This window comes from Equus quagga, chromosome 12 (assembly GCF_021613505.1).
Source record: "Equus quagga isolate Etosha38 chromosome 12, UCLA_HA_Equagga_1.0, whole genome shotgun sequence".
NCBI lineage: Eukaryota > Metazoa > Chordata > Mammalia > Perissodactyla > Equidae > Equus > Equus quagga.
The window spans coordinates 48234924-48260156 of record NC_060278.1 but is presented as its reverse complement, the minus strand read 5'-3'; the positions used below and the strand labels follow the sequence as shown (position 1 = coordinate 48260156).

Here is a 25233-nt window from a genome sequence, read left to right as displayed (position 1 = left end):
GAATAGTGTCAGTGTTTTCAGTAGTGTTACTGAGATAAGAAACTCAGGGAAAAGAACACATTTTATGGGAAGTGGCAGATATCATGACTTCAATTTTAGAGAGCTGGAATAAAATGCCTGAAGCAGAGGTGGCCAATATGCAGTTAGAAAAATGTTCATGGCTAAGGAAAAAAGTCTGACCTGGAGTTAAGGGTTGAGACATCACAGGGTAATTGTGTGGAGTGTTCCGAGAAGAACCTGAGATAAACCTACATTTATGGGTGGAAGGAGAAGAAGGAAAGGAGACACACCAGAGTTTGAGCAATAACAGGGAAATTGATAGGGTGAGTGTCACAGATACAAAGAGAAGAATCTTCTTAGAAGAAGAAATGATCAACAATCTGTTAAAGTGTCACGAATTATAAAGTCTTCACATTGTCCCCGAATTGGGGACCACATGAACTTTGTCAACCTTGGTAAGATGGTTTTAATAGAGTGGTGAAGTACTTATGGAGCCAATGGAGGGGTAGTGGCTTAAATTTTGTCCCCCTAAAAGATATGTTCAAGTCCTAACCCCTGTGTCTGTAAATGTGACTTTATTTGGAAATAGAGTCTTGTAGATGTGATCAAGGTAAGACGAGGTCATACTAGATTAGAGTGGGCTGTAAATCCAATATGACTGACGGCCTTATGGGATGAGAGAAATCTGGACACATGGAGAACACCGTGTAATGACGGAGGCAGAGACTGGAGTGAGGCAGCTGCAAGCCAAGGAATGTCCCAGATTGCCAGGAACCACCAAAAGCCAGAATAGGAAGGAAGAATTCTCCCTTATAGTTTCCAGAGGGAGAACAGCCCTACCAAACCTTGATTTAGGACTTCCAGCCTCCAGACCATGAAAGAATAAATTTCTGTGTTTTAAGGCATCTAATTTGTGGTATTTGGTTACAGTAGCTCTAGGAAACATACAAGAGGTAAACAGGCAGAGAAAGCAAACTGTGGCGGTAAGGAATGTGCCTGCAAAGGGGAGAAGGGCAAGGCTGGGAGCATGAGTGGGAGATGGAACTCAGAAAAGACATGATTTTCCTGTGTTAGTCTTTTGCTGCTGTAGTTCCCTTCATGTGTAAGAGACTTGAGCCTATACAAATGCCGAGAAAGGAGCTAGCACAGGAGGAGAGGTAGAGAAGTCCTCACCAAAGTAGAAGGTGATCCAGATGGTATTAGCCCTCTGCAGGGCAATGAACACTTCTTTGTTTCTTAAGAGAACGAGGAAACATTGGTGCTGATGCAGGAAAGGTATTGGGTTCTGTGACAGCAAGCTGAGGAATCCCATCCAAGAGCATCAATTTGAGACAAAAGCAGTCATCTACTAAGATTCATGGAGGTAAAAGTTTGAAGAACTGTGGACAATGACTGAAGAACCGGCAATGGCAAATGTGAGACAAAACACTTGGGAAATAAAGAAAGTTTGAGAGCAAGTATTTAGCCTATTGAAGACTGGAGAACATGGATATCAGAATGGCACCAATCTGTATGCCTATCAAATTTTCTTCAGCAGAGCTCAGGACCCCCAGATTTAGGTGTGTAAAACACAGACAATTAGATTGATCTAGGTTTGGTGGGTTTCCACTTGAATATATTGGAACAAAAATGGGGCAAGGAAGTTGAGAAAATTAAAAAGAAAGCATTTCAAGTTCTACAGTATGAAACTACTTCAGAAGGGAAGGAAAGTCAAGGAGAGAGTGAGAAGGGTTAAGAAACTAAGAGTTTCAAGAAGAATACAAATATTTTTAGTGGGAGTCAATGAGTGAAAGGGCTGGAAAAATGGGTGTTTGTTGTTGGATAGTGGGATACTTGAACTTAATGTGCTCGACATCGAACATTTCTAAGTGATGGCAACATCCAGGGTACTGAAATGAAAGCGAGGAACTTAAGGGTCTAGTCAAGTTTCTGATAGATGAGAAGGTAAAGGATCTTAGAGGCTGAGCTGTCTAATGGATTGTTCACATGACAATCAAAACAACACAGGATGTGCCAGACCTCGGGCAGAGAAAGACGAAGGGTGAAAATCTAGGTGCTCAAGCCTTTACTGAATTAGGGAACAGAGGTAAGATATTAGTGAAGATGAGAAAATAACTTCCTACAGCCAAAGAGCATGGGTGTCACAGGATCAGCGAGTACTAAAGAAAGGTAGAAAAGTAATAATCTGGAATGATCTATGGTGGGAGAGAAGCAGAGGATGCTGACCCTTTCCCCTTGATTTCTGAATTACATGGGACACCAAAGAGTGATTCACATCCACTTAAAAAGACTGAAGAAGAGATCGCTATCTTCAGGGGAGAGTCAGTTTTCTTTAATTTCAGGAAAATATAAGAAATAGAACATGAAGAGTATGAGGCCTTCTCTAAGCATCTCCTGCTGAAATATAAGCTTCATACGGGCAAGATCTTTTCATCTTTTATTTTCCATTGAATTGTCAATGCTTAGAAAAGTTCTGAGTGTCTATACAGCAGACACCCAATAATATTCACTGAATGAATGAACCATTCCTGACAGAAGTGATTATTTCTGTACTAAATAATTGTTATTATTGTTACGGGACGTATCAATTTTTAAATTTATTTCGAATACACACCTTCTCTTCTCTAGTATTTTTTAGGTATTTGAAGGAAGTCTTGGAATGTTATTAATCACAGCATCAAATACATAGAGTAGAGCTATAGGCTGAATTGTGACCCCCCCCCCCCCCCCCCCCCGCAAATTCATAAGTTGAAATCCTACCCCAGTACCTCAGAATGTGACCTTATTTGGAAATAGGGGTCGTTGTAGTTGTAATTAGTTGAGATGAAGTCATTAGGGTGGCTCTAATCCCATATTGACTTGTGTCCTTATAAAAAGGGGAAATGTGGACACAGGCAGCACACAAGGAGAATGCCATGTGAAGATGAAGGCAGAGGTCGGGACGACGTGTCTACCAGTCAAGGAATGCCAAAGATTGCCAGCAAACCACCAGAATCTCTAGGAGAGACACATGGAACAGAGTCTTCCTCACAGCCCTCACAGGGCACCGACCCTGCTCACACATGGATCTGGGACTGCTGGCCTCTAGAACTGTGAGAAAATAAATTTTTGTTGTTTAATCCACCCAATGATTATTTGTATGGCAGCCCCAGCAAACTTACACTGGTAGTTTAACCAAAAAGAATTTTGCTACGTATTAGATAACTAAACGAAAAATTCTAAGAAGCTACAGGAACAGCCTACCTCATTAAAACTGTTTATCATGTTTAGCATATTAATTACTTCTGAATTATGCATCGGTATTTGTTGTCATTTACTTTAAAATATTAATTTACTGATTCTCAGTGGTTTTTCAAATTAATTCAATTCCTTTCAACTCTAGTCAATAAGACTTTAATAGATTCAATAAAGTCCTTATTCCTATGGTACATACTATAGAGATTTTGGAGATAAATAATAACATGATAACTGTACTTGATAAACTTACATTCTTGCTTTGAATCAAGATTTATCCCCTTTAAAAAAAGTTAATATTATAAGACAGGCCATATTCAAGTGATGACTTTGTAGGAAAATGATATGAAGGATCCTATGAATCAAAGGAAGACGGGGGAGATCTCCCCCAGTACTGGGAGATGACCACAGTCAACACTTTGGTGCATATCCTACAGATACATATCCATATATGTATATATATATATACACGTCCATGTATATGTACACACGTATACATGCATATATTTTACCAAAATAGACTCATGTATTGCATGTTGTCTGTTAAAATGTTTGTTTTTTAACATCTTTCCACATTATTAAATATTCTCCTACAGCATAGTAAGCTATATGGTCACACCACACTCCATTACTGGACATTTAGAAGCTCTTTGCTGGTCTACACAGGCCAGTGATTTCGTGTGCTAAGTTCTAATTTCATATATGATGCCTTTCTACACTTGTTTTCCAGATTTGGACTTGGAGAAAGAGGTAGATATTTCGTTTTATAAATATTCCAATGGTTTTCTGGAGGGTAGGAATATAACAGCTGACACAGTCATAGCAAATGCCTGGAGGTCAAGGGTTCCGGATATCAGTACAGGAATATAAAAGGCTGTTCCACTGATTCACTCTTCCTCCTACATTCTCCAAAAGAAGCCAATGACAAGAAAAAGACATACTGTTTGATTCCATCCATATTAAGTTCAAAAACAGCAAAATGAATACATGCTAACAGGCAGGAAAACAGTCTTCTGAGTCAGAAGATAAGACTTAAGGGCAAAAATGGGGGGCTTCTGGGGTGCTGACGATGCTCTGTTTCTTGATTTGGGTGGTGGTTCCATGGATGTGTTCAGTTTGCGAATATTCATCAAATTGTATGTATACTCAAGATATGCTTACTTTGGGGTATGAATTTCCACTTTAATTAAGAAGTTTTAAAAAATAAATTAAAAAATAATGGCAGCTCTCAAAATGGCCAAAATAGCAGGCACCTCTATTTGTAAAGTTCTCAATGGAAGGACACATTCCAACACTTTTACCATAATTTAACTCCACTTTTTTTTCTTTTTTTTTTTTGGTGAGGCAGATTGGCTCCCAGCTAACATCTATTGCCCATCTTCATTTTTTTGCTTGAGGAAGACTGTTGCTGAGCCAACATCTGTGCCAATCTTTCTCTTTGTATGTGGGATGCTGCCACAGCATGGCTTGATTAGCAGTGCCAGGTCCACACTGGGGATCCAAACTGGTGAACCCAACCACTATGTCACCAGCTGGCCCCTAACTCCACTACTTTTTTAAACTGGTTGTTATTATTCCCACTATCCCTCTGAAATACCTTCAAATAGAGAGTCCTTTCCTACCATTTAATAGCATAACATTCATCAATTAAGTGAACAGATCAGGGGTAATATTTGGATACAGATCTTAAAATATAAATTTAAACCTATTTAATTTCTTCACACACTGGTGCATGGCAGAAGCATCTTACAAGAATGACATTTTGGTTGTATTGTTTACAGTGAACCAAAGCTGATATTTAAACACTGTGTGAAAGTTATTTCATTTCACTAGATCCTTTGTTCCTAAGCGGACATGGCTCTTTAAAGTACCCATTGTTCATTAACCTGAGGTCTGGTATGTAGCCAAGCCTTGAGCAACTCTTCTGGAGTCTCTGATCGAAGAGTTAGTACCTTAGTAACTTGGCCTCTGCAGGTCTAGATTCTTTAGGTTTTTTTCCTTGTATCCTCAAGGTTTCATACACTTTGTATAACAATGCTATATGTCTGTGACATAAAAAGGGCACGAAGTATGACTTAGTTTGTAATAGAGAGACACTGTGACTCATAGATGAGATCATTGCCTTACCTAAAAACCCTCACATGCTCTGTCTTATTAATACTCAGTCTTCCGGATTAAAACACAAGCACGCTAACAGTATTGCCCTCAGTAATATGACTTTACGTAAGAGGAGTCATTTAAAGGCCCTGCATCGTGTATTAAAAAACGCAAAATGAAACAAAATATCAAGGTTAAAGTTTCATTTTGCCAAGACAGGTCCTATTGTAAACCATCAGTGTGAATGAATATAATTTAGCTCAAATTTGTAGAGTGTTGATAAGGTTCCTTATAACGCTTGGTTAGAAGTACCTAACCTTTAAATGCTTTTTATTGTGCCATAAGCAATACGGCTTTTCCTACGATAAATTTCTCATCGTAAGACTTACGTGTTTGGAAGGTTCAACATGAACGTTTCTATTTTGCTGTTTATACGTGGTCCTTTGTGACCTTGGCAAATAAGACCGAAAAAAAAGTTTTAGCACTTTTAGTTGGTTGAAGATATAAATACTTACTGCTTATCTAACTTTACCAGAAATTCACCTGCTTTTCCTCTCTCCTTCCCTTCTCTCTGTCTCTGTCTCTGTCAGACACACACACACACACACACACACACACATCTTACATTGCTATTATCTTTGTCTTACGGCCTCAGTCTTAGTGACAGAAGCCCGGGTCCTAAAGGAGCAGCAGAGAGATGTTCTCTATGGCACCGGAAAGCAGTCACTCTGACTCAGTCATAAGACTGTTATAGATTCATTAGATGATACACTTGAAAATATCCATGTTTTATGGTCTGGTGTCACATCCATATTTACAGGGTCCCTACTGACCTTTCCCCCTTTGGAGTTCTAGTAGTTATAAGCAGCAATGACTTAGGTTGGGCAAACCAATAACAATTTATGTAGTAAAAAAAGAACTGTCCTGAAAGATCACTATTCTTTCCTTAAGGGTGGCACAACTCACATAAACTTCCTTATCATGCTTGTAGAATACTTTTCTCGATTACCGCCATCTTGCTATCCTTGTTTCTAAAAACTTTGTACGCTTCTCTGAAACATCTCACAAACTTCTTAAAGATTGCTGGTTTCTGGTAGGGTGCTCATTTAAAATGAGAATGATCTGGTTGGTTAGAGTGTGATAGGCATCATCAATCATGATGCTATCTAGTCTGAACTTTGAAACAAGTTACGTTGAACAGTCTCACAAAAGGTTCCATTTTTCTACCTCTTTGTGAACAGACCGTACACACACACCTTAAGTGGCCCCCAATAGCTCTGGTGATATCAATACAGGTCCTTCAATCTTTCGATAATGTTTTTAATCATCAGCTTTAAAGTACAATTGTTTTTACCTCGAAATTCCTAAAAATCTGCTATGGGACAGAAATAAGAGATTAATGGAGATCTCGCAAAAAAAGATAAATGGCACCACCAGAATACCACGAAACTGGGGGGAAAATTAATTGAACCTATACTTTTGATAAATATTTATTTTTTGCAGAAGAAAAATGCATACTAGTTTAAGCTGTCATTATACTAACCTACATCCTATTTTTCATATTATTAGTAATACATAATGTGGTAGTTTATATTCAAAAATAAAACTAGAATGTATATACCCCACGTATTTATCCAGAAATACACCAAGGTTACTATGGTTACGAAAAATCCATTACCTTTGAATACAGAATGAAAAAGTTTGACTTAAAGTGTGTGCTATTTATTATAGCACACATCAACAGCCTTCGGGAGGTACTCTAACTGGATTCATTTTTCAGTGTCACCACTGACCCACCATACTACTAGCTTATGGCCCATGCAAGGCAAAAAATTTGAACTGTATGCATTTTTAAATATATTTTGTACTAACTCAAGGTGCACCAATGCCTTTGACTTTTAATACTTCATATTTAAGAGAAAGAGGAAAAAAAATATGAACCACCTAGATGCTAAAGTGGCTTCTGAATTGAAATGCATTTACCTTTTCCTCTATCCACCACGGCAGCAAGATCCATTCGCTACGCATAAATGGAAGAATGTTGGTTCTATTCGGAAACTTAAAAGGGAGCTCCAAATAATTGGAGTAGGAGTGAGAAAAAAAAGTCGACATTTTGAATATTTACGAGGGGATGGTAAGCCAAGTTACTAAGGAAGTTTTTGATAGTGCAGAAGGCAAAGAATTTTAAATAGTGCAGATGATTCTAACCAGGAAAAACAGGGCATAAAACATAGTTCTTGAAGAAGTTTTAAAATTATCCCTCACTCCTATTAAATTTTTGCTCATCAAGACGGTGATCAAAGTAAAATATAAATGGCTAATAATCATACAGAAAAGTAGTCAGCATAATTAGTAAACATGCAAATAAAAATAAGGTAATATTTTTTACTTGTAAAATTATCAAAGATTTAAGAATATAACATTCACTGCTAATGAACTTTTCTGGGAAACAACGCAAAAATGTATGACAAATATTCTGCAAAAGTTCACTACCTTTGACTTAGCTGTTCCCCTTTTAGGAATCTAGCAAACAAAGATTTACGTACACAATATTTATCACAACATATTTAAAATAGAGACAAATCAGAAACTTTTGAATTGTTCAAGTGGCTAAATGAATTAATGTACATTCGTAAGATGGAATATAAGGTTATTAAAAACATTTTTAGAAAAGTGCTTAATGATGTGAGATATAGTCATAATAAGGGAATATGCAAGGATTCAAAAGTATACATTATAAAAAACTAAAACTGTACATTATAGCTCAATTCTGTAAAAGTCAGTAAAGTACTAGAAGGAATTATATCAAATATTGGGTTTCTATCTGTATGGTGGGATTATCCAGGTACTAGGTATGTATTTGTTTTAAATTATCATCAATAAGCAATATGTTACTTTTATTGTTAAAAAATATTATCAACTATTTCTCTAACCTAGCAGACTGCATCCTCCATTTCTTAGTCTTCCTAAGAATTGACGCTTCAGCCCTGTAGAGAGCCATGTTAGTGGCCTAAACTTCCACTATTACTGACGGCACTGGCCCTCATGAATATAAGTTCCACCTACAAACCATTCAGCATGCAAAGGATATTAGGTCACAAATATCCTGACATGAAGACAAGCAATGATCACCTCAGCATCCTAGATAGAGGTGATGATGAAACATGGCATGGATTTAATGCGTCTATAGAGACAAGGGCCTTCCTCGATGGCGAGAGCTATTTCCCCCATCAGTTTCTTCCTGCTGACTTCAGACAGACAGACTCCCTTTGCCATTGTGCCTTCTCTGTGATTCGGAGTGGACAGGTCAACTTTGAAGACATAAATGACCTGAATTTAGTGCATATCACAAGTATAAAATCCTAGAGTTCAAAGGGATCTTAGAGGCCATTTTATTCAAGTCTCATGAAATTTGGGGTCTCTAAAAAGCACTCACTTTAGGGGCTCTGTCATGGACTGAATTGTGCTCCCCAAAATTTACATGTTGAAGCTTTAACCCCCAATATGACTATATTTGGAGATAGGGTTGTTAAAGAGGTGATTAAGGTTAAATGAGGTCATAAGGGTAGAGCCCTAATTCGGTAGGACTGGTGTCCTTCTGAGAGGAAGAGACGGCAGGGGTGCATACACAGAAGAGAGGCCAGGTGAGGACATAGCAAGAAGGCAACTGTCGGCAAGCCAAGGAGAGAGGCCTCCAGAGAAACCAAACCTGCCAACACCTTGATCTTGGACTCCTAGCCCCAGAACTGTGAGAAATAAATTTCTGTTGTTTAAATCACTCAGTCTGTGGTATTTTTTTATGGCAGCCCTAGAAGATTAATACAGATGCTCTGGGGTTTGTATTCAAGCTCCTGTCTCCCTTTCAGAGTTGTTGTGAGGAAAAATAAAATAATACCTGTTCAATAAGTAGAAAGTGTAGAGATTAAAAGTGTGGACTGTGAGGCCAGACAGACCCAGATTTGGATCAGTTCCTCCAATTCCTGACTAAAATTTCCTGACCCTTCTAGGCCTCAGTTTTACTAACTAAAACTATCATGTACAACTTTGAACCCCACCATAACGTTCTTGGCTCAGTTCCTCTCCTTAGTGACCAATATCGCAGTCCCAGCGTCCTTCATGTCTTCAGCCTTTGCGGGTGAGAGCAACAAGAAATATAGTCGCTTGTGAGAAGCCAAGAAGTCTATAGAAATAAGATGCTATGAGTGATATCGGAGATAGAATCTTTAAAAATCTACATAAGGAACAAAAACCATTGAAGAACCTACCACTGTAGCTAGAGAAAATAGTTATGGGCGTGATAAAAATATTCCACTTCCTTTACTTTATGTTATATTTTGGGCATCTATTGTACTCATCCACTATAGTAACATTTGCCGCGATCTTTCATTGCAGATATAGTCACATGGGTCTGTTAATGTCAATCAAACAAAATCCAGAATTAGTATCATTTTGTAGGCGGTATGAGAAGCCAGTGTGAATTATATCTTCCTCTCCTCACACTGCTCTTCTTCTGGCTTTGCTCAGTGTAAATATTCAAGGCCCGCAGTTTGAGATCTGCCATAGGCCACACTACTTCCCTGTGGACCGGGTCAGTATTTGCTCCCACACCATGGAAGAGATCTTTGTTTCTTTTTCTCTTTTCTCTGTTGTTCTTTTTTTCTCACCCTTCTCTTACCCTCCACCAGTTCTCCTTCGCTGTCTTCTTTCTTTGTTCCCAGCAGTGTTCTGATTTTATCCATTAATTTACTCAACACTGTTTATTCGCCGCCTGCTCTGCTATAGGTCCTGGAGATGCCGTAATGAACAGGACAGATATGGTCCTTAGGACACTTATGGTTTACTAGGGCAAACTGACAAGTGAAAAGGCAGCCTTATTCAAGACAACATGAACAAAAAAGTGGAGGGGATAAAGGTGTTCAATGAGCATACAGGGGGCATACCTAACTCATACTTGGGGAGTCAGAGAAGGGTTCTCAGGAGAAATGTCTACCCTGGGCCTGCATGGTGTGCTTTCCCGTTATGCATGATGAGACATTTTGGTCCTACAGAAGTGCTTTGTATATCAATTATTAACACGTGTAAAGTTCATTCCATGATGTATTTTCATTTCTTCTGAAATAATTTCTGTGGCTTATAATTTTTAAATAATGCCTTCAGATGTTGTTAGGGTGAGGTTAATCTATTTTTTTGGTTTATAACATGAACTCTGCATTCTACAGGAGACAATTATTATTATTCTCTTTACCAAGTGCTAAGAAGATGCTAGGTATTTTATATACAGCTCTATTTCTCTTCAAAATCTTGAAAATTGTAGTCATTCCCACTTTACAGATTCAGAAACTAAGTCTCAGAAGTTAAGTAACTTGTTTTAAGACCACATCCTCTTCATCATAGCCGAATACTGGCGGGGGTATCGATGTCTAACACTCACAGGCTGTGTGACCTTGAGGAAGTTACTTACCCTTTCTATGCCTCAATTTCCTCATTTGCAAAATAGGGAAAATGATAATATGTACCTCATAGAATACAAATTCCAGGATTCTATCCAACCATGATGAGTAAAACATGAAAGCAATAGTGCTTGTCCTCTGAAGGTTCTCAGACTAGAGAGGACGCAAAATATGGAAACCCTGAGAATGCAATTGGATGAATGCCATGGCCCTGTCCAAAAATGCCTCATACTTGCATCTGTTTGTGTCCCCATGAAGTCACGAATGCCAAGAGAGGAGGGACAATGTCTGGCTGGTTCCTTGTTATAACCTTAGTAACTGGCATTGTTGTGAAGGGGCGAAGACATATAATTAATCCTGCCTCTGATTCTAACTTGTGAACTTTCTTGAAGAATTTAATATCTCTAGGCCTAAGTTTTTTCAACAATCAATATTTGACTAATGATGTTTCATCTGATAGTCACATATAGTATATAAAATAAAATAAACAACCACTATAATTACTGTACAAATATAAACATGATTCAGATGCCAGACAACATATGTAATGGCAGCCTCTTGTGTTTCACAAGGTTTTCAACAATTCTTTTTACTTAAATGTCATTACACTTTATAATATGACCCAGGCATATATACTATGTTTCTTCTCAAATAATCTAAAATTCAGAGCTCACTGAATCCCACTTCTGAGTCTTTAGATTATTCCACATTCATGAGGGTTTTAAAGTAGTTAGCTCATGTGACGGCAGAATTTGTTTGAAATGACATCATTAACTCAACCGGGCACTGTGAGCGACCGGGGACCACACTGGGTCCCAGCTTCAATCCTGTGATGAGGTAGAGGCGGAGGAGTCATATGCTGGGCTTTTTGTGTTGGTCCATTTCCAAGGCCCCCTGCACCTGAGCAAAGGTATGTTAGTAAAGGACTTGGGTAAGGAGTGGGGGGGTCTACAGGAGAGAAGACACAGTAAGAAAGCCTTGGGGGAGGGGCAGGGGAGGCAACAGGAGGCCTTTTCCAGTTTTTCAGTTTGGTTTCACCATAAGTGTAATGTAACCCTACAGGTCATGGAATTTTAGCAATTTAACAAGAGACAAAAATAAGTACCTTTATTTTTATTTATTTATTTATCTACTTTTTTGAGGAAGATTAGCCCTGAGCTAACATCCGGTGCCAATCCTCCTCTTTTTTTTGCTGAGGAAGACTGGCCCTGAGCTAACATCCATGCCCATCTTCCTCTGCTTTATATGTGGGATGAACCGGAGAACCCAGACCACTGAAGCGGAACACGCGAACATAACTGCTGCACCACCAGGCCGGCCCCCAGTACCATGATTTTTAAAACCAAATTCTCAGATAACTATAGAATATAATTATCTGAAATATATATATATATATATATTTTTTCGATTTGCAATTATCTATCTCATTATTTACATATTATATATATATATTTGTAACTATTATAGATATTATATCAGAAATATTATAACTACTTACTGATGCCTATGCAAGTCTTACCTGTGACTGTGTGGTTCTCTTCCTTGCCTGAATAGATTAGCATCCCATCCATGTATAAAGAGTACTGAGTTATAATCCCATTGGCTTTTTTGGGTGGATTCCAGGAGAGTAACAAAGAATTGGGAAGAGATTTGGCTCCTGGTGGCTGAACGTCTTGTGGAGCTGGGGGGGGAAAAAAGATTTATAGAGTCTAATTTTAGTTTACTTTTCTAATTTAAACTTTTCAAGCCCAAACCAATAAATCGTGGAATAAACCTGAAATCCCAAGCATGGAAATGTTCCTGATTCGTGGGCAGCTTGTCAGTAATTGCTTTAGGAACAGTACTAAATAACTGTCCTGAATTTATGAGAATTTGCATCAGTGATGGATGGGGAGTTCTTACACCAGTTCACTTGACTGATGCTTGTGTTACTTCATCAAAAGTATTATTAACCCATAGTCTCTACTTGGTGCCTGTTAAAACAAATTAAACAGATAACATCCCTACCCTCGATGAGCTTTTGATCTAAGACAGACAACGCTGGTGAAAGTGGTTCATAATAGCTAGAAAAAAACCTCTCCATACCGTAGAAATAGCCAGAAAGTACAGAATCAATGTAATTAATTATATATGAAAACTACACCGTGTGTAAGATTTTTTTAAAAAGGAGTTCTGTTCCTTTGCTGTCATGGTCAATGAATTGGAGTCATAGGAACTGAAAGCTCTTAACAATTGACCCTAAACATACCTATCGTTCAGTATATTGGCAATAAATTTAAGGAAAAACTAGAAACTGGGAATTCCATAATTAATGGAAAGGAAATGGTGAATTGGACAAGTAGGAATGCCTCTGGGGTATAACTGTGAAGTAGATTTGAAGGTCACCAGTAAAAACTTGGACAGGGGATGCAGTGAACGTAGAGAAAATAATGAGAGGTATAGGACCATCTGTCCCATATGGAAGTTGGTGGAAGTATTGTATTTGTACACGGGCATGATGATCATGTGCCCCAGCAGAAGCAACGACACATTAAGAAAGAGTGCTATTCTAGGTAGACTAGATGGAGAGAACATTGAGAAAATGCTGGACATGGGTCACTGACGGTGCAGTCCAGGTGAGGGGGTTGGTTAGGTCAAGGGCAAAGCATAGAGAATAAAGGGTCACAAGAAGGATTTCACAAACTCCTTTATCCTGTCACGGTTTCAGCATACGGGCCATTGTCTTTCTCTAACGCATCTTCTGTACAAGTGGTACTTGCTGGAGGATTTCAAAGAGGGAGAGGGGGAAAGTAGAGGGAGTGAGAAAGGGGGATGGATGGGTCTGGAGAAGAGGAGAGACTAGCTGACTCTTTTTCCCTAAAGATCAAGCTCTCAAATCTCCTAAATAACTTGACAAGTAGATAGTAAAAGAAATGTGTAATTCCCCTATTCTGGGAGAGAGAAATATGAAGTAACAATGCTTCAAATGTTTCGAGAGCTGTTATTTCTGGAAGTGATGCATTCTGATGCTTGAGCAAAGATTACACTCGGAGTGTTAAAATATTTTCTCTTTCTCACTGCCTCCTTAATGTAGGCTTTCTGAAACATTAATTTATGCCAACAGTTTGTAAGTTTCAAGTACGACAAAAGTGCGACTTAAGTCGGAAGGAACCGAGCAATGATTAATAATGCCTTGATTGGCATTTGGAGGTTCCATCATACTGAAATAATTGTTGCCTGTGCTGGTGTTTAGCAGTTAAAAGAGACCATGGAAATCAACCGTTTGATTCTCAATTTCATACTGTGCCATACAATCAATTCTTTTTAGTCAGACTGTCTCTAGATTTACTTCTGAGCCATAGTAAAATGAGGAAGCTTTCATTAATCTTTCAGATGCTTCATATTAATGACAAGGCTCTTGCATGAACAATGTAACAGCAATTAAAAAGCCCATTAATCTGCATTACAGCTATTAAAGATGCATGTCATTAAAGGGTATGGGGTTTGATTCATTTTCGCACCCCCCCAAAAATGGAGCAATTATGGCCTGGCAATGCACTTTGTCATCAAATTAGGTTGGGGTTTGCCAGCAAATGGCCTTGCAGCATTTAGCTCTTCTCCTATTTTATTATTCATGACTGAAATGTGGAAGTCAAGACCTTTGAAATTACTTTACCTTCTTGTGGAGTAGAAATGTTCAATGCCTGGGAGCTCTCAGTACAGCCAGCCAAAGTGCACGCAGTCAGGGTTACTGCATAGTTTTTGAAGGGTAGTAAGCCTGTCAATATGCCTATAACAAAAGGGAAAAGGAGAGGTTTGCATGTTTACCGTAAGCAGCTACAAAAGGTATTGGGTGTGCGTGTGTGTGTGTGTATGAGAGAGAGAGAGGGACACAGACAGAGAGAGAGAAAACGAAGACATCTGCCTCTTTAATTCATTTCCTTGTGTGCTGATTACAGAATGAAGTGACCAGTGAGAAAAAATTGTGAGACCAACTTATTGTTAAGAGGGTTCTAAACAGCATTTTCCCAAATGCGTTCCTCAGAATGCTAGTGCCTTGCAATGTTTCCCCGTACAAATGGGGATTTCCACATATAGTTCATAAAGCAGAGCACAGTCTACCTGATAGTAGAGATGCATATTGTCCCATTGCAGGATCCTGGACCTCCTGCAGAAACAAAACTATTTAATTTTCTTTAACTTCTCATTCTTCAACCTTACTTAACTAGAGAGTCCTTTTTATGGGACATCGATTAACACACTTTGGGAAATGCAACTCTCAAGAGTGGTTTCATTATTTTAATGGTAGGATACACACATACAAACTATTTGTTCACGTTGCAGCTAACAAATATGCAAATAAACATAGTTGAACAATTAGCAAATTAGATAATTATGCTTTTGTACTTCTCCTTGCAAAATTATTAGTTTATTTAATTAAGACACCTGTCTTAAACAGAAGTGTTGCACATGGAAGTGTTGAATTAACCTGACTTGGTGGTGGATCTATGAGATTTGTTCAGCAATTAAAAGTACCTGTAGAAATGAAAACATTTGTTTACTGGTGTTCATAATCAAAGCGAAAGCTCATTATTTAGTTAATCCTGTGAATTAAAGAAGTATTGAAAATATAATTTGTGTATTTGCTCATCATTTTTTTTTATTTGTGGGTTTTTTAGAGTTCTCTTTAATCCTAACTACATAGACCAGCATCATTCTTATAAAAAGATGGTCCCACTCATGGTATCTCTTTATTGAGTAAATCTTCAATAGCCTAGAGAATGTGTTATTGTTTTAATGTGCCAATATTGGTGACAGCTTGCATCATTCAAACGCAAATTTTAACACGCGTGTTTCCCTATTTCCCCTCCCCAAAAGAAAATTTTAATAAATTAAAAGAGCAAAGAGTGAGGATAAAGCAGAGACCAGAGCCATTGTTTGCACTGGCACCTTCTATTTGCCCTTGGTCCCTAGCGCTGCCTGCAAGTCTTCATTCTAGCAGCTCCCCAAGCATCCCTCTGGGCTACCCAACTCTCTCTGCTGCACTTGGCACCATCGTCTTAGCTCACGGCCAAAGAAGACAGCAAGCCAACGAACTAATCTGCATACATGTGTGACCATCTCATGCCAAATGCAGCTCTCTCTAATTTCAAAACCCCTCATGTCATAACCTCCTGCTTTGCCTCATTCCTGCCACTGGAATTGTCATTTCTCTTGAATCTCCCAGACCATGGCCCACATTCTGAGCTCATTTTCTTTTAAGGAGTTATTTCTCCTTCCACTAAGCATCTTAAAAGAAAGCTTATATCATCCCATATGCACCCTCATCATGTGGTGGTGTAGTGGCTGAGAGCACAGATGCTCAGGCCACATTGCCTGGGTCCAAAGGCCAATCTGGTATTGATTTGTTGTATGGGCTTGGGCAAATTGTTCAGACCTCTGTACCTTAGTTTCCTTATCTGTCATCAGGTAATAGTAGTACTCATCTTGAAGGACATGCCTCACAGGGATAATACAGTATCACGGGGATATGAGATGGGGATAATACAGTATTTACCTCAAAGTGTTACTATCAAGATTAAATGAGTTTAGGAATAGAAAGTACTCAACACAGAGCTAAATAAGTAGAGAATTCCAGCACAGAGCTATGTCAGTCCAAGCTATGTTGCTATTGCAACCCAGTTTCTGCCTGCGCTATGCTACTAAATACTGATTTTTATCTTTTACAGATCACTAGTGATCTCTTAGATTCCAGATCAAGTAATCCTTCCTCAAGCCTTATTCTCCTCTACTTGCTGAACTTGGCCTCCCTTAGCTTCCATCTGCACCGTTGAACTTTCCTGAGTTGTTCTAAACTATTGAGAGCTCCTTTCTTTCATTGACCTGACTGACTCATCTTCATTTCATAGTCCTTTAAACAGCTTTTGTGTTACAAGGTTGAGTCTTCAGGCTTCTTTCTTCTTCTAAACACTTGTCTTCGTTAGCTCATCAAACCTCATCTTTTACTTATATCTACAGACTTCCTATCTCTCCTCTACACTCTGGGTCTGCATTTCTACCTGCAGGTTGGTCATCTATCCCACCTGGATGTCCCACTGGCATTTTGCTCTCCACATGCCCCAATGTAGACCCAACAGCCTAAAATATTTTGTTCCCAACCGAAACTATCATGATCCCAAAAGTCCAGGTTCAAACTAAGGTATCCTTGTAACACATGTTCTAGCCATTTTATCCTTTGAAAGTCTTTGGCATTTGTCACTATTTTCCTATTGCCAAGTTTGAATCGACTGTAATAGTCTGAATAAGACAACATGCATGTCTGAATTAGCATAATGTCATACTAACAAGAAATGGATCCGTCCTCAGAGAATGAAACTTTTAATCCTACAGTGAGAAAGAAAAATGTGTTGGGATATGAGATTGGGTCTTTTGGTCATCATTTAACCAATGTGGCATTTGTGAAAAGCATTGCCTCCCATAGATGGGCATGACTTAGCTGGGGCACAGGTATATTGTGTCCAAAAAGACACAGTGGTTGTATACAGGTTGGTGCTCTGAAATCTTTTGTATGAAGATGTGTCATATATCCAGGTCAGATTATTATTGAGAAACATAAAAGCAGTTCCTTTATTTTGCAATTTTGAAGACTGGCCTTACAAAATACCTTATCCTGAGACATTATTTCTTTCCAAATCATAGCTGAAGTACAATGTTGGAATCGTGACTGTTACATCCACTTAGCAAGAAAGGCATTAATGTAACTTGAAGAAGGATCATGTCAAACCAGATGCTGAGTTCACACTCACTAAATGGCCTTCAGTGTTTTATTTAACCTTTCTTGCCTTCACTAAAGGAGTTACTTTGTGTGTATATGTATATCATGAAATTCCCCTGCTAAAATTTTCCCCCTTAAACCTTAAGGACCTTAACATATGGGCAATACTCCTCTCATCAAACTTCCTTTCTTCGGTTTTGAGCTTTGGTAGAGAAGTTTGGCAAATTGTATTTCATGGAAAAACCCAAAGATTCTTAAAGAAAAATGCTGGAGGGAAACTGGATCATCTTTCAGGTCATTTATCACAGTGCTCACATTTCCCCTTTCAACGCAGGTGAAACGATAATAAACACTGAGAAATGAGAGATGCGAAATAGAGAACAGAAAAAAAGAAGAAAGCTGAGGTTCTGGTTCTTGCCAACTTTGAATCCCAGCTGGAAAGTTTTGGATGGTTTGTAAGTCATACTTTCAAAAAATGTGCTGTGCTTTCGGACGCTGAGGTGGCATTTCTTTCCTATTTCCAGTGGGCATCTTGCTCATGATGTTGTACCTCAGAGACAAAGTGGGTCAAACCAACAGATTTATTTTTTTCAAGTACAAGTTGGTATTATCTACATCAATAAGAGTAGGGTAATGATTCAGCATTTTCTTTCCTTTTGTTAGGTTACAGTGAATTGCTGGGGTAGGGAAGCGGCTGGTCCACCCACTGGTCTTCACTAAATCAGAATAATGACACAGTCATCTTAATATCCGGGACAATTTATCTCTTGTTTCTCAGTATGGAGAGTTTACCGGGGTGGATTAAAGCTGATGCTTATAAAAAGTTCTGCTATTACTAATAAAAGAGAATAAGTCTGTTTTCTTTAAGACTAAGTAAGGTAGCCCTTCTTGGATATCTCCCTGAAAACCATTGAGTGACTAGCCCAATGGCCTTACTTTAAGTGTCAGAGTCATACTCAGATTATATACTCTCTAGAAAAAAAAGTTATACTACTATGATCCTACATCATCATTGAAAGGTATTTATCAATTTTTCTTCTATATGCTTTCTGGGAAAGGTGATATAGAATATAACTGATGTTTACAAGGTTTCTTTTTTTTGTAGGTAACATTTTTTTTTTTCCTGAGGAAGATTAGCCCTGAGCTAACATCTGCCGGTCCTTCTCTTTTTGCTGAGGAAGACTGACCCTGAGCTAACATCCATGTCTATCTTCCTCTACTTTATACGTGGGACACCTACCACAGCATGGCTTGCCACGCCGTGCCATGTCTGCACCCAGGATCTGAACCAGTGAACCCCGGGCCACCGAAGCAGAACGTGCACACTTAACTGCTGTACCACCGAGCCAGCCCCTCTACAAGGTTTCTAATCCAAGAAAATATTAGATCTACAAGGACCCTAATGACATAAGCAATACATAGATTAATACGTAAAGTAGAATGCTTGCGTATATGCCAAGTCGACAAAGGCATTTATAAGATGTAGATTTCCCAGTCCAAGATGATAGGAGCTGTATATTTAATTAAAGACACAGAGGGAAAAAAGGATAATCACTGAAAGTAAATTCCAGTACTATACCAAAAAGAATATTGAAAAATATATAGTGTGGCATATTTACAAAGGAATCCTAGACAGAAAAATGTGGCATATAGTCTGTGTCCACAGAAAACCCAACGAGTAGTCTCCCTTTATGACACTTGCTGTGTTTAAAACAAAGAAGTTTATCCCAACAGTGAGAACTCTTAAGATTGGCTTGGATATAAACCTCTTTCTTCAGGAGACATCACAAAGGAGGGTTTTCTTTCTTTGAGTTTGAGACTGTCCCTACCTCTAGGCAGACCAGATGACCTCTCAAATTCCCTTTCAGCCACAAAACTCTGTGAAATCAGAAAATGGTCCCAACTATGTCAGGAAACTTGCCAGTCTCTTTTGATAATGGAACAGGGTGAGCTGAAAAAACATTCCATAAGCATAAAGTCAGCATTATTGATGTCTTAAAAGTGCTAATATCCCATGAAACACAGGAGCATTGGTATCCGGATTAAAATCATCAGCAACAGTGGGGCCAGAACTCTCACCACCAAGCGATAATGCATTTTGCGTTAATGCTTCACATTGAGAAACCCTGACATGCTCCACCAAGGGAGTTTGAAGTTAAGTAAGGACGTTCCCTTTGAATTGCAGTCCTGTAGCTTAAGTGGGTGCAGAAAACCCAAGATGTAAGAGAAGGAGCAGGGACTTGATTTTTAATTTTTTTCTTCTTCTCCCCAAAGCCCCCCGGTACATAGTTATATATTCTTCGTTGTGGGTCCTTCTAGTTGTGGCATGTGGGACTCTGCCTCAGCGTGGTCTGATGAGCAGTGCCATGTCCGCGCCCAGGATTCGAACCAACGAAACACTGGGCCGCCTGCAGCAGAGCGAGCGAACTTAATCATTCGGCCTCGGGGCCAGCCCCGCAGGGACTTGATTTTAAGGGACGGAAGTGCATCACAGGAAGAAGTTTAAGAACTCTAGTGGATAAGGCTCCAAACTGTGTGCCCTGAGGATTTCCACCCAGCAGTGGGAAGCACCTCATCCTGGAGGATCCTGCGATTTAAAAGTCCCTCCCAACAATTTGGGGAACTCCTTGAATGCAAAGGATATGTCCTTTTATTGCGTTGCTTATCCTATTTTCCAGCAGCTGTTAGGATGGTTTACCAAAAGTGGACACTTGATGTATGATCGAAAAAAGGAGCTTTTTCATCCTCTTAGCATCCCTCACTATGAGAGAACCACACACTCACTCTACCCTTTCCGGCCAGCCGGCAAAGTAACAGACATCATTTCTTCTGACTGAGAGATGATTATTTCCAACACTTTCTATCCTTTGCTCTAAGCTCAAGTTTCAAAGGCGCCAAAGAGAAATATTAATAATTGGAGGCAGCCCGACGACCTAAGAGAAAATCATTGTGGAGTTGACACCAGCTGGGCAAGCTTTTGTGCCTCTGATAGAACTCTGCATGCCGAGCAGCCGGAAAACAACGGCTTCGTCGGCTTTGACATTGGAATTTTATGATGAACTTCTTTGCCTAAACACAGACAAGTATAAATGCTCTGCTTGGAAACGGAGCCCAAGCCACAAAGCAAAATGGCATCCTTTTAAAAGCCAAACACATTTTGGAGAAGAAAAAGGGATTCTGTTTCCATTTACATCCTAGAGCAGACTCCTCCTCCCTCCCCCACCCCGCCCCCAGCTGCCAACCTAGGTGTTTGGCCGGCATCCACTGTAATCTGTTCTCCTTCATTATGTTAATCTGTGGGCGGAAAGATTTCTGTCATCTTCGAATCGCTTGTACAGCAATGGTAAACACCTTGGCCTGTCTGTAATTGGACAGGTGTCTGCGTTGATGTCACCCAGCTTTTAATTCAATTAAAGAACTGGCTGCTCTGCTCTCATTACCCGCTCATTTCCGTTGCGCTTTTAGGCTGGTGGGGAAATCTACATAAAGCCATCGCCTACTCCGAGTCCAAAGTCTGCAGTCCCCTCGCAAAGATCATGCTTGTACAATATTTCAAATGGACTCCCACAGTCCAAGAGTATTTTCGTGTTAGCATTATTTGGAATAATATGGAGAATTTGCACTCTCTCTCTCTTTAAATTCTATATCATCTAAGCAGTGTCTTCTACCTACTGGCCAGTAATTAGGAGCGATCACAGCAAACAGCAAAGCTGTTTCTAGCTTCCTCTCCCCAGGGCTTTCCTCCATCTCAAGAGAACTCATCAGCGCACAATGCTCTTATTTATTTGCTGGCATTTCACATTTGGATCAAGAAAGTGAGGGTGGGCAAGAGCAAGGCATTTATTAAGAGGACCATCTGGTGAGGGTTACCACACAGGCAGAGCTGCTACTGCTGCCTGGAGACATCATGGAGGAACCCACTTTTCAAAAGAAGCCCAGCCAGGGGAAGGAAAGCAGAAGAGAAGGAGACTTTTCTGGCTCAGGATTCCACTGCAGTGCTGATAAATTCTAATTTTTAGGTCTACACTGCAGAATAAGTTTTGAGCTGCAAACCAATCAGTGGCTGGATTAAAGAGCATAAATCAATCCATCATGGCACGCTTCCTGCCCACTTAAAGGAACCTCGGAAAATAAATTAAAGTTCTAATACAGACATTTTGACACAGTGACCCCATGAAACTGAATAATGACATTTGTTAAATATGGATGAAAATTTAATGGTCTAACAGAGGTCTGGAAACACACCCAAGATACTTCTCTGGTTCTTAGTAGCCTAGGAAGGTGGCATTTGTTGTTGTTGTGTTTTTTTTGGTAATATTTTAAATAAAATAAGGATCTGTAATATTTATCAAATGAAAGCCAATTTTCGCTTTAACCAAAAGGCGAACCTAAAGTAATTCTTTAGAAACTCTAAAACTATTTTTTTTATATTTAATTTCCTTCAAATGGACTTTCTGACCTTATTTAAAACCTCTAGCAGGGAGTGAATAAAATCATATGCCTTTGGCCAAAGGCTAAACAGATTTCATGCTTATAAATAGGAAGAAAAAAAAGCACATTTTTTATTCTTTTATTTTCTTTCTAAAATATAGGGTCTAATCCCAGTCTTAGAGAATGGTTTAAACAGGGATTTTAATTGACCTCAAAGCATTATCCGGTTAAGATGCTCTCAGCACGCTTACATCTAACCTCAAATTTTTAATCAATGCCTTCGTGGTAAGAACAACAGAGTCTCTGTCATTTCCATTCTAATGCTACAATTGGTTTGAAGCCACCCATTCGTGTTAACTCTTTATCTCACACAAAGGGCTGACACTGAAATCATTAGAACGCTCCAAGAAAATATTGGACTTGACTAAGCAGGGAGGCAGGCAAGGGGACAGGAGGAAAAGAAAGAGAAATGAAAGTCATCCCTTATTGATCAGTGTCCCAGGGCCCGGCTAAAAGCCTCCCAGAGCATTAGCCCATCGTCCAGAGGGGCCTGCTGTTGGCTTGAGTGTAAAGTATATTGGTCAAGTCCAGCAGTTGAGCCAAGATTAAAATCTATGCCTTCTGACTCCAAGATCATTGCTCTTCCCACTCAACCTACACTCCAGCTTCACAGGAAGAAGAAAGACATGTTGAAGAAATGTTACTAAAAGTAATAGCACATTTTTTAGAGCAAATACTTCATTTAAAATACACCTAAGGGGACAGCTGGTGGCACAACCGTTAAGTCTGAACGTTCTGCTTTGGCCGCCCGGGGTTCGTCAGTTTGGATCCCGGGTGCAGACATGGCACCGCTTGGCAAGCCATGCTGTGGCAGCCATCCCACATATAAAGTAGAGGAAGATGGGCACAGATGTTAGCTCAGGGCCAGTCTTCCTCAGCAAAAAGAGGAGGATTGGCAGCAGATGTTAGCTCAGGGTTAATCTTCCTCAAAAAATAAATTAATTAATTAATTAAATAAAATACACCTTAAATGTGTTAAAAGTTCAAATTTGTTACTAAAATCTACTGTGTACAAACAGAAAGTTGCATGCTTATTCCCAAAATGAGCAAGTGGATATGCCTATAATATTCCCTTAAAAGAACAACTGATTCATAAGAAACTCTTTATCAGTGTATGAGTGTGTATTATTGAGTACAACATTGAACTTTTACTTATTACTATATATATATATACTATATATATCTCCTATATATATCTCTCATATATATATATATCTCATATATGTATATATATATATATCTCCTTTTTGATTAGTTCCAAACACAGTACGAATATAATATGGTCATAAAAGTTAAAAAACAGAAAATTTGGAATGACTATTCCTTTTCCTTATCAAATATGATCAGTAACCTTGAAGTATTTATAGCAAACACTACAGCATTATAGACACGCCTAGTTGATTATCATTATACAGCAAAATTTATATGTTACCATCACTTTTAACGACGATACAAGATGTTACCAAAAAGAAACCCATATGCTGCACTGCAAATCCTTACGGCATAAAATAAAATGAATAACTTGCAAAAAGGTCCATCTGAAGATTTCACAGTGTCCAAGTAGTTCGGGCACATTATGTATTCAGGAGCGTTAGACAAAGCTATTAGCTCATCAACACTGCATTACCTAATGAAATTCTTCCACATTAGCTAAGCAGGAACATTACATCATTTCTATTTTTACTATTTATGTCATAGGCCATATTTTTGTCCTGCGAATTTTTTCAGACCAATTTCTTTCAAGATTTACATTTAAAGAAATAGTTTGTAATAAACTACAAATAGGGAATATTAATTTATAGAGTACTATAAAAAATGGCAAAGACTTCCTCAAAATTCATCATCTTCCACAGTAAAATAAAAAGGTTTTCTAGGTGGGCGAATGGCCACCTTGAATAAGGACAACATTTCCCAGCATTCCCTGTGGCTAGGAATAACCATGGGACTAAGTACTGACTATAGAATGTAACCAGAGGTGGAATGACTTCCAAATTATGTCTTTAAAGTGAATGTGCATATCCTTCTTCAAACATTTCTCCGTCCTGCTGGACGGAAATCAGACTGGATGGCTGGAGCTGAAGCAGCCATCTTGGACCTTGAGGCAGAAGCCTTGTCCCTAAGGATGGCATTGCAAAAAGATGAAGTGTGCGGATCCCTGGCACTATGAATATCCTATCCATACGTTGACTAACAGTGACCATCTACTGCCAGAGAGAGAAAAACTTCGTCTTGTTTAAGTCACTGTTACTTTGGGTTCTCTGTCTCACAAGTGAAATTAATTGAAAATGAAAAACTCATCTCTACTGGTTTTTTTCCCCAGAAAACTTTAATATTTTTATAACGTAATATACTTTAGTGAGAGCGCTTGGGATGTATTTGGGTGATATAAAAGCAGATTGCTTGTTGTGTCTATTTTACCACAACAAAAAACTAACAACAAAAAACACCAGGTTGCAAAGGTAAGATCTATTCTGGAATATAGCATATGATTCTTTCATTTTTAATAAACAAATATTTTCTGCTCTGTGTAATCATCAGCATTGCAGAAGTATTGGCTTCCATTATTTCTCATTGCAAATATATAATGCTTGAGTTGCATTATGAGGTATAAGTTTTAGAACTAATATTTAGATTCTTTTCACCCTACTAATTTTTTCCCATTGGGAATATGCATATTAAGTTCCAAACGTATGTTGAAGTTGTGATAGAGTTCTGTATAATTATTTCATAAAATTAAAGAACTACAGCATTGCTGAGACGTAAATGAGAACCAGCAGTGCAATACTCAACTCAGGATAAAACGATATTAACATTAACTACGGGGTTTGTAGCAGAAAACTGCATTTCTTCATTTATCTTTTCCTTCATTCCTTTAAGAAAAGTGTATTGATCACCTAACCTTAAGCAAGGTACCGAACAAGACTTAAAATAATTATAAAACAGGACACATCCTCCAGGAGCTTATTGTCCAATCAAGAAATAACGTGGATGCCAGAAGAACATCCATAGGAAGTTTTAGCAACTCTGAAGTAAGAGTTTTCAGTTGAATAGAACAAAATTGCATGGCATTGAAGGTTTGATTACAGTTATCTCTCTGAAGCCTTCTCAGGTAAGAATAATAATATTATATACATATAATATATAATATATATGCGTGCATATACATATACATACACATACACCCAAGGAGTAGCATCTTACTTACTT

General features: G+C 38.7%; 1 protein-coding gene across 1 annotated transcript in view; it reads right to left on the bottom strand.

The window, feature by feature from the left end:
- The window catches only part of USH2A (usherin), a 733563-nt gene that overhangs the window by 372434 nt on the left and 335896 nt on the right, over nucleotides 1–25233 (bottom strand). The window contains exons 30-31 of the mRNA XM_046679838.1: nucleotides 14437–14550; nucleotides 12301–12462 (exon numbers count right to left, since the gene is read on the bottom strand). Of these exons, the coding sequence (XP_046535794.1) occupies nucleotides 12301–12462; nucleotides 14437–14550 (276 nt within the window). The remainder of the gene's footprint in view (nucleotides 1–12300; nucleotides 12463–14436; nucleotides 14551–25233) is intronic.